General features: G+C 47.0%; 1 protein-coding gene across 1 annotated transcript; it reads right to left on the minus strand.

The window, feature by feature from the left end:
- Window positions 1–4795: 4795 nt before the first annotated feature.
- Window positions 4796–6591, minus strand: LOC308317063 (dual specificity tyrosine-phosphorylation-regulated kinase 2-like; the record flags this gene model as incomplete). Its single annotated transcript, XM_080765854.1, has 1 exon — window positions 4796–6591. The coding sequence occupies exon 1, from the start codon at window positions 6551–6553 to the stop codon at window positions 4796–4798; it is 1758 nt and encodes a 585-aa protein (XP_080621980.1). The 5' UTR covers window positions 6554–6591.
- Window positions 6592–14550: the final 7959 nt, after the last annotated feature.

Genomic DNA, 14550 nt, shown 5'->3' on the forward strand with positions numbered 1-14550 from the left:
GATGCCATCCTATACCCTTTTTATAGCTTCTATAAATCAAGGCTTTCCTAATAATACCTAAAAAAAAACTAAATTAAGACTAAAACAATAACTAAACAGAGAGTAGAAATCCCTACAAATAAAACTAGGCTATACTTAGGCCTATATGTTTTAGTTCAAAACTAAACCTTAAGTGAAATCAAACACCAAATGAGAAACAAAAAACGACGAATACTTCAAAACTGTCATATATAATATATACTTGACATTACTGTAGACCATTTTACAAAACATAGGAAGCCCATTAGAGAATATTGATTTATTAACATTTCAATCATGTTTGGGCCAACATTGACTCAATTATTGTTTAGGTAAATGTGGTAAAAAAAATGTACTAACATTAATGTATTTTAAACATCAAACGAAAATGACATCAAGGCATTTCATTTCCAACGAAGTCGCTAACCCTGTCCCATATCCCACTTGTCCCACACACAAACTATACTTCTGTCCCTCAAATGAACAGTTTGGATCTGCATGGTCACCCTAAGAGCAGGATTACAATATAACTATGATCAGCAGTGATTGGAGGTGGTGGTCTCCTATACTCTCCCATTGAGAAATGTAGACCCCTGATGTCAGGTAGGAGTTGACAATGTCAGCGCCGCAGGCACACCTTCGCACCCAGCCGCGGACAGAGGAAGCTGGCGCCCGACGTCATTCCGGCTTTTTAGACATGGCTGGTGGATGGAAAAGAAGCTCCACCCCCACGGCTGACTGACGTGGAGGAGAGCGTTTTCCGGGGAATCTGTCCGTCGTGTCAGTCAGCCGCGGAGGTCTGGCGCCAGCTTCCTCTGTCCGCGGCTGTGCGCGAAGGTGTGGTGCCTGCGGGGAATGTCAGTGAAGTTATTTGTAGCCGTACGGCGCACCAGGTGTGATCTTTAGGTACAGGTACCTGATGATGATGATGATCTCAGTCAACCTGGATCTCAACCCAACGAGTGCCGAGACGGCAGAGGGTTCTGTGGGTCGGCGTGTCATGGTGATGCGGTCCAAGTTGAACCAGAACCAGAAGGTTCTGTGGGTCGGCGTGTCATGGTGATGCGGTCCAAGTTGAACCAGAACCAGAAGGTTCTGTGGGTCGGCGTGTCATGGTGATGCGGTCCAAGTTGAACCAGAACCAGAAGGTTCTGTGGGTCGGCGTGTCATGGTGATGCGGTGATTGGGCTGTCGGTGGTGGTGGTGCCGTACGTGGGCCAGCTGGTTCGTTGAGGCAGACAGGAGTCACAGGACACAGTGTAGATTATTTATAATTATTAGAAATAATATTGTTTTTTAATTTCAAACAATGCAAAAAAAGGTTCATGGCTGTTTTCCGAAGGTTAACGTTTTAAACTATATGAATGAAGCTTTTTAGATGAAAGTGTGTCAAAAAAGTGTGTCAAAACTTTTTGAGGACAGACAAAAAAGAAGGAGTAATAATAAAGAATAGTGAGGAATTGAGAATATAGAATAACAGCTCTAACAAGAGACTGAGCTAACTAATAAATACATAAGAGGGAGAGTAGCCAGCGTAAGAAAAACGGACTTTCATATAAATTAGGACAGTCACCGCTGACCCCAACCGGGCAAGGCATGCATGTTATGTTTGTAGAATATCGCCCCAACTTCACTTATTTGTTACACTACAGTTTATAGGTTTAATATAGTGGGTTTAATTATTGTTTTTGTACAAGCTACACCCACATATTACAGTTTACAATTAAATAAGAGTGGGAGAAATAATATTAAAGCAAAACATTATTATACAACACAAAGGTGAGTACTCAAAAAAGTGCAGCGCAACTTGCAGCGCAACTAACTATAAACGACTTTTGCAAGACATCATGTAGAAGGAGATATCGACTACAGTAATGTATCTACTGTACGCGAGTGAATACGGTGATAGAATGAGGTGGAACAGAGAGCAGGTAAAGACTTCTGAACACCTGTTCAGAAGTTTGGTGACTTGGCTGTGGAAACCGAGTCTTAGGGCTGATTCATACTCCTATTTTACCGCTGTTTCGGCGCTGTAGTGCCGAAATGATTTCGGCTCGTCAGAAAGTTTCAGTAGCACCGAAGAGACGACTTTAGGACGGTACCCGCCCACCTGGACTTTCGGTGGTGAGGAGGTGACCACCGAACTACAACATGACGTCACGAGCCGTGGTGAAGAGCAAACCACCGCCACCGCTCCAGCCCTTCTCTCTGTTTTTACTCACCACCGCTCAAGGTTATTTCAGCTCCGGCGGTCACCTCACCACCGGAGCGGTGGTCACCACACCACACAAAATACAGACTATATGAATGAGCCTTTAGTCTGTTATTTGTTCAGCATATGATACGAAGTTCTGGCCTAGCAGCGTGGACAGACTGTGGCAAGGGGTTGCAAGTGGATCTTTGATGATCCACGAAAACCTTGGATTCCACTCGCAGTAGTGGAGTGATGATCGTGGCCAGTTCACTCTATTCAGTGGGAACAAATAGAGCAGACATGTATTATTATAAGACTACTGATGATGAGCGTCAGTGAATCGGATGTGATGCAGCGGTGGCCGAACGGCTTGCGGATCGGTCCTGATACCGGAAGGTCGCCAGTTCGAATCAGCGGTCCGACACATAAAAAATGTACCACCGCTGAAGTGCCCTTGGACAAGGCATTGAACCACTACCATGAAATGTTCTATGAAATAAGCAGGGCCTGGCTGTAAACAAGTATCTGATGCTTAGTCCAGTTACCCTGGGTAAACATAGTAACTTTCCTTTCCTTAGTCCAGTTACCCTGGGTAAACATAGTACCTTTCCTTTCCTTAGTCCAGTTACCCTGGGTAAACATAGTACCTTTCCTTTCCTTAGTCCAGTTACCCTGGGTAAACATGGTACCTTTCCTTTCCTCAGTCCAGTTACCCTGGGTAAACATAGTACCTTTCCTTTCCTTAGTCCAGTTACCCTGGGTAAACATAGTACCTTTCCTTTCCTTTAGTCCAGTTACCCTGGGTAAACATAGTACCTTTCCTTTCCTTAGTCCAGTTACCCTGGGTAAACATTAGTACCTTTCCTTTCCTTTACGCTGCATGTTGCCCATTCTCACCATCTGAGATATGGCACCATGGCCGGGTGCAGACGCAGATCTCTCTCTAGGCTCGGTGTTGAATGCCGAGCTATAGTTCACTCACGGCATTCACACACAACAGTTCCGGATATTGTCTTTTGATGATGTGTAAATTGCAATGTGTCCAGCGGCGTGGCAAACAACAAGGAACAAACGAAAGTCCCGGCTCTAAGCATTTTCTGACATCTTAACCCATTCTGACCCGAGATCAGATTCAAAGAATGTCTTGTATACATCCTGACAGTTTTCCATTCTGACATGAGATCAGATTAAAAAAATGTCTTCTACGTCAGTCGAAAAATAGCAGACCTACAAGCTCGCTATGAGCTTGTAGATCTGCTATTTTTCAATAGCTAAAGCACGACATGATGCTAATACCAAAATGGGTTCCCGTTCAGAATGGGTTAAACCTGAACATGAACAACAGCTCGAGAGAATGAAAAAACATCAACTCTCGGACCAGCTGGTTCGCAAACTGCTCTGGAAGATGTCGTCCCGGACCCCATAAGGGTGTAAGTAAGGCCCATAATATGTCCACCACAGCGTACTGTAAGTAAATCGAAAAACACTCAATGAAAACAAAAACGCTTAAAACGTTCTCCTGAAAAAACGCTTTCATTCCCCCTTTTCGAGTTGAAAATCTTTCAACTTACGGTGCGACCTCTTCGCCTATTCTACAATGTGTAACGCACCATAAGTGAGAGCACGGTGGTCAGAAGAAAGGTCTCCAACTCACAGTGAATGCGTACAGCACAGAATAGAGGCTCAGTGCCTCGTCACACATGCTGGCATTTCCAGCAGAACGTCAACACGGAACACTTCCATCGACAACAATTAAAAACTGGAAGAAATGATTCTGTGAGCAGTCACTAAGTTTGCCTATCATATATACGTGGGCACCTATTAATGTGCCAAAACATGATTGATGAGGATGTACATTATAAGAGTTCAATAAACAAAACAAAAAAACTGCCGTTGTTTCAAAGTCTCCCTCTTCTGTATCCATCTCAACTCAAACTTCATTTGAGCATGAACGTCCAAAGTCAAGATAAATTATTGAACAGCAAAAGACAAAAGACAAAGAAAACGAATGCGATGAGGAATGAAGTGCACAAAGAAAGGCTAGCGGTTCAAACACAGGGCCACAGATATACACTCGGATTAGAGTTATAGGCCAAGGGGGAAAAAATAAGTATTTAAATCCAATAGTGACTACAGCGCCACGATTATGAAGGGGGTAAGCTATCCCACAGCCTAGGGGTGGAGGGGGTCATCTGAAATAAAGTAAATAATGGTTGCACTTCTGGGGCCAGCCGGAGCTGACAGATTAGCACCTAGATAAAAATGTGCATCACCCATGCATTCACACGCTGACTGTGGATGCAACCGCCCAAGGCACAGCCTGCTCATCACGGACACTGGTCTTGCGGTTAGCCCAAGACACCGAATGAGCGTTGCCAGGAAGAGCCAGGGGGCGGGACATCAATTGAGGAAAAACCCTCCGGTTGCCAGGCTGTTGCTTTTTACCTTACCTCCTGAGACACCGAGACCTCCTTACCTTACCTCCTGAGACACTGAGACCTCCTTACCTTACCTCCTGAGACACTGAGACCTCCTTACCTTACCTCCTGAGACACCGAGACCTCCTTGCCTTACCTCCTCACCTCACCTCCTGAGACACTGCCGCCCAAAGTATTCTGCCTTCTTGCTCTCCTCGCCTTCATCACGCCGACGTTTATTCATAGACCAGAGAGGACGAGTGTCACACTGCGACATGGGGAACATACTATTGCCCTCCTCACACTGAACGGAGGGGGTTACCTGGGGCTTGAATGAGCAGGGGGTGCCTTGTTGCTCAGGGAACCTCTTCACCATGGGGGCCCCCAGGCTCTTGTTGGCCCCCGCAGGCAGGGGCTTGGGCACTTGTTGGTGGTACAGCCAGGGGTGCCTGAGCGCTTGGCTGGGCGTGAGGCGCCTCGAGGCGTCCCAGTCCAGGCACCTCTTTATGAAGTCGATGAAGGTGGGGTCCTCGCAGCCCTTGAGTGCCACGCTCCACTCCCTGCTTGCCGGGGGGCCCCTCGTCTTGCCCAGGCGGGAGCGGGACCCCGCGAGCACCGTGTTGCCCGTGGACAGCGTGGTGACGCTGCAGTAGCGCGGACGGCCCTTGGAGTTGATGAAGTTCTTGGTCCGCTTGGCCTGCTCCAGGACCTTCTGCGGAGGCATGCCCAGCAGCTCCATGACGCAGGCCAGCTGGTCGCCTTCGTCCTCTCCGGGGAACAGCGGGTAGCCCGTCAGCAGCTCCGCCAGGATGCAGCCGAAGCTCCACATGTCGATGGGCAGGCCGTAGCGCGAGCCCAGGATCACCTCCGGGGCGCGGTAGTAACGAGACTGGATGTACGTGTAGACCGGCTGGTTCTCGAAACAGCTGGAGCCAAAGTCGATCACCTTGACGCCGCTGTGCCCCTGCTGCTTGAGCTGGATGTTGTCGGGCTTGAGGTCGCAGTGGATGATCCGGTGTCGGGTCAGCGCCTCCAGACACTGCAGGATGGAGAGGGCGAACTTCTTGACCACCGGCAGGCTGAAGCCCTGGAACTTGACCGACTTGATCAGCTCGTAGAGGTTCATGCTCAGCAGCTCGAACGTCATGCAGATGTGGTTGCGGAACACGAAGGTCTCCAGCAGGCGCACCGCGTTCATGGCGCCGCCGTGGTCCTGCTTGCGCAGGTACTCCAGGATGCGGATCTCCTCCTGCGCCTGCCGGTGGAAGTGCTTCTTGTTGCGCACCATCTTCAGGGCCACGTACTGGTGCATCTTGTGGTCGTACACCTTGGCCACCTGGCTGAAGCTGCCCTTGCCGATGACCTTGAGGAACTCGTAGCGGTAGGCCAGGTGGTCGTGCGTGACGTGGACGTAGTGGGCGTCCTCGTCGTCGTAGCCGCAGTTGCTGCTCCCGCCGGCGGCGGCGGACGACGTGGGCCTCTTCTTGGCGTCGATGCCCAGGAAGTAGACGTTGGGGTAGGACTGCACCTCCGCCTGCTCCAGGGGAGTCAGCTGGGAGCGGAAGCGCCTCAGGGCCTGCTCGGGAGTCAGGGGGTTGGCGTGCTTGTTGACAGTGACGCCCATGCGCGCGCCGCCGCCCCCGCCCCCGCCGCCGCCTCCATTCCCAGTTCCCTGGGAGCCGGACGAGTCGCCGCCGCTGGAGCCCTTGCTGTAGCCGGCGCTGCCGTCTCTGCTGGACTCCTTGGACTGGCTGGACGCGGCGGCCGTGGGCTTGCCCTGCGACTGACCAATGGTGCCGGTGTTCTGGGCGCTGGTCGCTGTGGTGACGGGTTTGGCGTTGTGGTTGTGGTTGTGGTAACTGTGGTCTACGTATACGTGCTTCAACTTCAGCTGAGCACCTTGCACCAGGACCTGATCCCTCATAATGCGCTGAACGGTTCACCACAATGCGTGTCGCGGAGACACACACGCTCGTATCTGCGTCCTCTCCGAGGATGGGGTCTGTTCTCATGTATAAAGGCCGTGACGTCAGAGCGCTGATGACGCCGCCTGCCCCCGGATCCGTGTGATTGGCCGAGAGCCGGGGGGCCAAGTTGACTCAGCCTATAGGCCTAAATGCCGTCTAGGCCTTATAGGCTGAGTCAACTTGGCCCCCGCTCTCGGCCAATCACAAGGATTCTGTTAAGATTGGAAATTGGAAAAGCATTGAGGCGGCCATCAAACACAGGCAAAGCACAGAACACGTGTTCTTTATGTGTGAATGAGGCCCTAATCAGCTGTGTGCGTTTCAGTCAATATGAAATTGCCCTTTTCTGGGTTGTGGATATTAGTTTAACCCTTTGAAAACGGGGCCGTGCAGAGAGCACCGAGGGGGCAGGGTGCCCAAACCCAAGAAAATGGGAAAATATGCGCCGATGTGGTATTTTTGTGGGTTTCGTCCCTCATGCCATTCCATCCATCCATCTTCAACCGCTTATCCGTAGTCGGGTCGCGGGGGCAACAGCTCCACCAGAGAGCTCCAGACTACCCTCTCCAGAGCAACATTAGTGACTTCCTCCTGGGGGATTCCAAGGCCAGTGAGTCGATGTAATCCCTCCATCTGCGCCTTGGTCTGCCCCGGGGGTCTCCTCCCAGTGGGACGTGATCCTTGGTCTGCCCCGGGGGTCTCCTCCCAGTGGGACGTGATCCTTGGTCTGCCCCGGGGGTCTCCTCCCAGTGGGACGTGATCCTTGGTCTGCCCCGGGGTCTCCTCCCAGTGGGACGTGATCCTTGGTCTGCCCCGGGGGTCTCCTCCCAGTGGGACGTGCCTCGAGGACCTCCCTATAGGGAGATCCTAACCAGATGCCCAAAGCCTGCATGCCTTTTCACCACAGAAATGTAGCGGGCCTATAACCATTGGAGGTCATATGCTAATGGGGCAAGATGTTGCACAATAACTTGGCCCATGTCATTGCACAGTAAAATAAGCAATATGTTCTCATTACAATGTAAACATTGAAATACATAATATTGATTTTTACAAGCCCCCAAAGCCCCCCTCCTCACAGAGCTCAACTTCCTGACAGACAGCTGGCCAAGGTAAAAAAAAAAAAAAAAGCTACGCTAACCCCAGAGCAAAAGGCAAGGCTATGGTAACACTAACCACCCCAGCTGTATGTCATTATAACTGTTGATTTGTTCAGCTGTAGAAGGTTCTCCAAGTCCTTTTAGTTCCTAACTATCATTTATCTGGGGACCCCCTGAATTCACTCAGGGATCCCTAGGGGTCCCCGGACTGGGAACCGTGTTCATGCATGCGTGCATGTGTGCACGTGTGTGCCTGTTGCATTCATCAGCCATCGATTGTTTACTGTTGGAATGTCATATTAGTTTAGATATATCTCGCAATATTATCTTTGAACACTTGGTGGCAGTCATGAGAGGCACACCAGCAGCCAGTATCACAGAACAACAGAAACTTACAGAAAAAGGATTGGATTAAAAATCAAAATACTCTTACAACTAGAAAGGCACAATTCTGGGAAATTACAAGTGTGGTTGCACTGACAATGTCAAGCTTTGAGTCACAGGGACCCCAAAAAGTTTAAAATTAATAGTCTGGTTGCCTTCCACACTAATAAATGTGCATTGATTAATATCAAATAGAAACATTTCTGCCAGATTGCTTTTATCAATCCAGGCTACAAATAAGTTACTAAATTGGAACACCATTGACAATGAACAGCCAGCTTTGAGTGTTTGTATAAACTGATTGATTGATTGATTGGATTATTTATTAACAGTTTGCAGGATTATACAGTATACGTTTCAAGCACAACTCAATACAAAGGCTGGCGTAGCCGTCTGGGCACCTTGGCCGGTAATCCAGTCTGGCAGAGTGCCGTGGGTTTATTTTACTCATGTTCTGTGGTGAAGACAGCAGTGATGCTCGCACACCAACATAACAAAAGGAACATCCACAGGTTTTAATGCATCTCTGTTCCCACGTCCTTCATGACTTGAAAACCGCAGCATTTTTAAACTATATTTTGTGAGTAAGATTAGGGTAAATACAGTCTTCAACCTTTTAGCGGGTCAAGGACCCCCCCCCCCCCCCCCCGAGCTGAGACAGAGAGAGATGAAGCAGGGACCCCCACTACGTATAACATTGTGTTACAGTCAGATGAAACGTTGTCATAGATTTCAGATTTTTGAGGGGCCTACAGTACGTCCAGCTTTGAGGGTTTACTGTAAACACAAGCATCGAAGACAAAAGTGAGGACGCAAAATTGTGATTGGCCAGAATGAGATGATGTATGATGATGATGATGATGACGTATGATGATGAGAGCGCCCCTCGCTTCACACGGGTGTGATTTTCTCTATTGTTTTGGATTCATGAGTATTTTTTCCAAGACATTTTAAACTACTAATATTTAATCAACTTGACAGTTGGTTTTGTACTTGATCTGTTCCTTTTTCCCTCTACACACTCGCAGCACGAGGTGTTGTGAGTCTGAGCTTGTATAGATCTACTGTTTCCGGGGGTGCAGTACTTAGTTTAGACAGATTTTGGTTTAGACTAGTCATTGGTTAGACTAGTCAGTAGTCCTACAACTACAACCTATCTCAAACCCTCACCCTAAACCTATGTAACCTCCCACGGGGGCAGCACACCTAAACCTATAACCTTAACCCATGTCTAACCAATGACTAGTCTAAACTAAGTATGCTGATAGGGTGACCAGATCCAAACTGTTCATTTGAGGGACAGAAGTATCGCTTGTGTGGGACAAGCGATACTGGAGTACCGGGTTAGCAACTTACTGCTTGAGTTGCTATTAAATGCCTTGATGTCATATTCGACCATACGGGCCTATTGGCTATCATTTATAACTATTCTCTGGTGTCTCACATTTTGTTTTAGAATCATGCTTCATTTTTATGCTATTTTAACAGGCTTAATAAAAACACATCTTGCAGGAAGAGACAATGAGAGAGCTTTACAACAGAAGGCCAACTATTAGGGGACTAACTACTATTAGGGCATTTGAACACAGATGCAATTGCCTGCCATCAGTCACAATGTGGGACAGGGTCTCAATTTGTGGGACGCCTGAAAAGTCTTGGAAATGAGGGACTGTCCCACGCAAAGAGGGACATCTGGTCACCCCAAGTATGCACCCCGTTTCCGGCTAATGTACCCCCCGTCAACAAAAAGTTGAAAACCTAACTATAGGGGGGTTTTAACAGGGTTAATGTTGTCACCACCAGGCCTGGACCTCTGTCTTTAAAGGGGCAATAAGGGCACTTAGCCTTTGGTCTTGTAAACGTTTTGAGGGCACAAAGGCCAAAATGCTGGGACAGCATTATAGGACACCCGTCATCCTGCATCTTCAATGGCTTATCTGCAGTGGGCTACAGCTACATCTCAGACATGCTGAAGCCTTAGGTCATCTGAAGGGCAGAATAATTCACAATAATTCTGCAGGGCAGAATAAGGCTATGGACCAGAGCTAGCCCATCCTATATTCAGCTATTTGCGTCTTACACACACATTACATTCCCATTGACACTGAATGGAGAATAATGTGTCTGAGCATGTTATGTCATGATGATGTACGATGATAAGACTTCATTTTTCATTATGGTTTCCAACTCTCTTTGCATCTCGCTATAGACTCACTGAGTCTGTACCTTGCTCTGCTTTTGGCTTGTCTCGTTCCATTTCCAATGTGTCCTTCTGCTGTTTTATATTACAATTTAGGCATTTATCAGACGCTCTTAATCCAGAGCGATTTACAATAAGCAAGAACAAAAAGCATGGCAATAACATCACATACATAAAAAGTGGTTATCATGAAACATGTGTAAGCTAAGATTGTAACAGTGGAGTATCTATATAATTAAACTATACATATAACAGTTATATCTAAGGGGCTATAGGGTAAGTGCTACAGGCCACGATGGAGTCTGAAAAGGTGGGTTAATTTCAGACTATGGCGGAAGATTGGGAGTGAGGCTACAGTTCTGATTGTAATATGGGGACCTATGTTCCCTCAGCCCTATGTTCCCTCGGGTCCGTGTCAATATGCCGACGGTCCGATGGACGACCTACCTCAAGCCCTCACCCTAACCCTAACCTCCCCCGGGGCAGACACCTAAACCTAACCCCAACCCTCACCCTAACCCTAACCTCCCCCGGGGCAGACACCTAAACCTAACCACCCACCCTCTCCCGACCCCCAACGCACCTCGGACCAATGCTCCTTCTGAGGGAACATAGGGCTGAGGGAACATAGGGCTGAGGGAACATAGGTATGACCCCGTAATGGGAAGTGCATTCCATATAGTTTTGGAGCCAGAAGGGAGAAGAAGAGTTTGGGACGAGTTTTCTATATTTTGGCTTAGTCCAGTGAGTTTTCCATCCGAGTTCCATAGGAGGAAGCTGAGGAGGCATCTCTCTAGACGTTCCATAGGACCAGCTGGCTGAGGAGGCATCTCTCTAGAGTTCCATAGGACCAGCTGGCTGAGGAGGCATCTCTCTAGACGTTCCATAGGACCAGCTGGCTGAGGAGGCATCTCTCTAGACGTTCCATAGGACCAGCTGGCTGAGGAGGCATCTCTCTAGACGTTCCATAGGACCAGCTGGCTGAGGGGGCATCTCTCTAGAGTGCCGCCTTGTTATGGGGTCACTTTTTCCTTAGGTGGTTATAAAATATTCGTTTTGATTTTGAGAGCGGGTATCGTCCTAAATAATCCCGTCCTGCAATGTGCATTATTATTTGGTGTTTTCCCGCTGGATTTGGTGCAGTGCAGGCTCTCAGTTTGATGTTTATCCCATGTTTTCAAGATCTTATAGTGTGCTAACGATTACCAGATCTCACAGCCCGAGAGGGAAATTAGTTCCAGCCCTCCAGCCCCCCCCCCCCCCCCCTCCGCCAACCAAATGTTGTTTCTCCAGCATGTTGTGTGTGGAGGGATGGGTTATTTTACCTCCCGATTCTGAAATAAAATGAATGAAGGAAGTGTTAAAAATGAGTGTCAAGTGTTTGCTTCCCGCGTTTGCGCGTCTTACTGGTGTGCCAACGATTCCAAGATCTCACAGCCCGAGAAGGAAATTAGTTCCAGCCCCTCCTCCTCCCCCTCCGCCAACCAAATGTTGTTTCTCCAGCATGTTGTGTGTGGAGGGATGGGTTATTTTACCTCCCGATTCTGAAATAAAATGAATGAAGGAAGTGTTAAAAATGAGTGTTTTTATTTGAATTATGTAATGGGGGAAAATGACATTTCAGTCCATGTAAGCTAATTGTTGACAGAGAAAATACTCTTCCACCCGTTACCAGCAGTCAAAGAGCCATTTGTGTTTATTCTAGTAGACCAGAACAACATCATGTAAGGCAGTGCAGGTAACCAACCTTTTCAAGCCCAAGAGCCCCATTTATTCCCAATTGTAAGCCAAGATCTACCACTAAAACGTCTTACAAAAAACACTTGTTTTTTTTGCAATTTCTGACAGGCTCAATGCATTTGCACACATCCACACAAAGACTAAAGCTTAAATTAGAATAAATACTTATAGTAAGTTATATTATCAATGTCAAATAATATTAAGACAAATTAGAAATAATTAGTATTAGAAATATTTTGTTTCTCATTTCAATGAATATTCACATTGGCAGATGTTCAAATGACATAGGCATAACATGACCATATATATTTGCACAGATATGGTGACATACTCTCAGGGTCAGCCCACCTTTAATGAGACTGCTGTGACTGCACTTTATCTGCAAGCGTTTTGAAATCTGGTTCATATTTAGTGATTGCCAGTCTGAGGGTGACTGATGTGAGTCAGTCATACGAGTTCTAAACTTGGATTTTATTATTTTCATTTGTGAAAAGGCCATTTCACATAAGTACGTGGAACCAAAGTAGGCATGCAGCTTCAGTGCACACGACACAATCAGGGGATACTTCTCTGCTCACAAGAGACCAAAATTCCTTCTCTTTAGCTCTGACCTGCAGGTGACAGTCACTTACTAATCCAATAATCTCCATTTCAACATCTGAAGTTAATGCAAACACATCCTGCATTTTATCGGACAGCAGTTCAATGACAGTAGGCTCAGTAAAGAGGAAAGGGTTTGATACAAAAGCAGCTACTTGACTCATGCGTTGTACTTCAACAAGTTTTCATATTTCATATTTATCATATTTTTTGCTCCGTGTGCGTGTGTACAGAATTCAAACTGTAGCATTGATTATTGTCACGGACAGAAGTCATTCTTTCCCTTTGCATATGCCCTGGAGTGCACTCGCCTATTAGTTTACATTGCAGACTGGTCTATTCAGAACGCGCCCTTTTTTTTTTCTTCTTTTTTTTTAAAATATATTTGTTATCCCACGATTTTGTAACCCATTTTTCACCCCTGTGTCAATTATCTACTGTGATCCTGGGCTCTACACACCCTCCACCAACCTGGGGAGAGCAACGGACTTAACTCATGCTTCCTTCATGCTCGAGTGTCCAAGTTGCTCCTTTACACCTGACAGGGGGGAGTTTCCCTGGTTGGACGTAGCGCGTGAAAGGAACACGTTATTCCAACCAGTTCCTTTCCCCTCCATCAGGCGCCCCGGCTGGCCAGGGGGAGGCGCCTGGCAGAACGCGCCCTTAATTAATAACCAAATGCAGCTGTGTATGTGGCTCTCAGCGCGCGGTGTCCCACTATTGACTGGCTGAAGTCTGTTTGAACTGCGCTGCGTCAGAGAAGTAACAGATAGAAGCAGCAAACGTTACCCCCAAACGATACCCTTCTGGCTAAGCTTTACGCGTGGGGGCACATGAACCTCTCCATCTCCAGTCAGTGCTGGTTGTTGTTTATTTGCATGGCTCAGAAAATGAGTAACAAACTAAAATGAGAACGTTATCGAGTTGTTGGAGGAGGAGGAGCAGGAGAATAATAATGTTATATTTCTTATTGTGTTCTCGGGCCGCTGTGCTGCGCTGTGTGCCAACCACATCATCATCTTTTCATTTTGACATGATTCACATGAAATAATAATCCGGTACCGGCACCGCGTGTAGCGTTTGGTTTCATTAACGCAATCGTGACAAAATAGCCTACAGCTGCTGCTGCCAAAGATTGGACAGTGCTACGCAACATGGAAGTAACACTGACTCGAAGCCATTTATAAATCAGTCAGTGAAGTCAACTTTTCACCACCGACTGTCAACAAGTCATTCTTAACCCATTCAGGCCTGATGTCGAAATAAAAAAAGATATATTTTCAGTTCAGTTTTTCACTTCAGTTTTCTGAAATACTAGTTTCTATATCAGTGGCGAAGCGAAGATTTGAGTTAAAACGTTTCGCTGTGAAAGAATACATCTTCAAAAGATTTGCGACACATTTTCACAGTTTTTCCAAAAATAGCAGACCTACAAGCTCGTAAGCACGGCACTCGGTGCCGCGCTACGAGCTTGTAGATCTGCTGTGTTTCAATAGCTAAAGTATGAAATAATGCTTAACCCATTCTGAACGGGAACCCATTTTGGTGTTAGCATCATGTTATGCTTTATCTATTGAAAAATAGCAGATCTACAAGCTCATAGCGCGCCACCGAGTGGCGCGCTACGAGCTTGTAGGTCTGCTATTTTTGAAAAATCGAAGAACGACTGACATTTTTAGAATCTGATCTCAGGTCAGAATGGGTTAAAACACCCAAAAGGTGGGGGTTTTTTTTTTGTGTTAAAAAAGTTTCAAGTCATGAAATTGTAACTTTAGAAATGTGCAGATATACCCTTGTATGTAAAGGCCTATACTACACTAATACTGTACTTGGTTTGTTTACCGTTGAGTGAGAGAGCACTGTTGCACATCAGGCTAATTCAATCATCTGAGGACCTTTTGGACCTCGAGGCCTGATACCAATGTTGTAG

This window comes from Protomyctophum bolini, assembly GCF_963924005.1.
Source record: "Protomyctophum bolini genome assembly, chromosome: 6".
NCBI lineage: Eukaryota > Metazoa > Chordata > Actinopteri > Myctophiformes > Myctophidae > Protomyctophum > Protomyctophum bolini.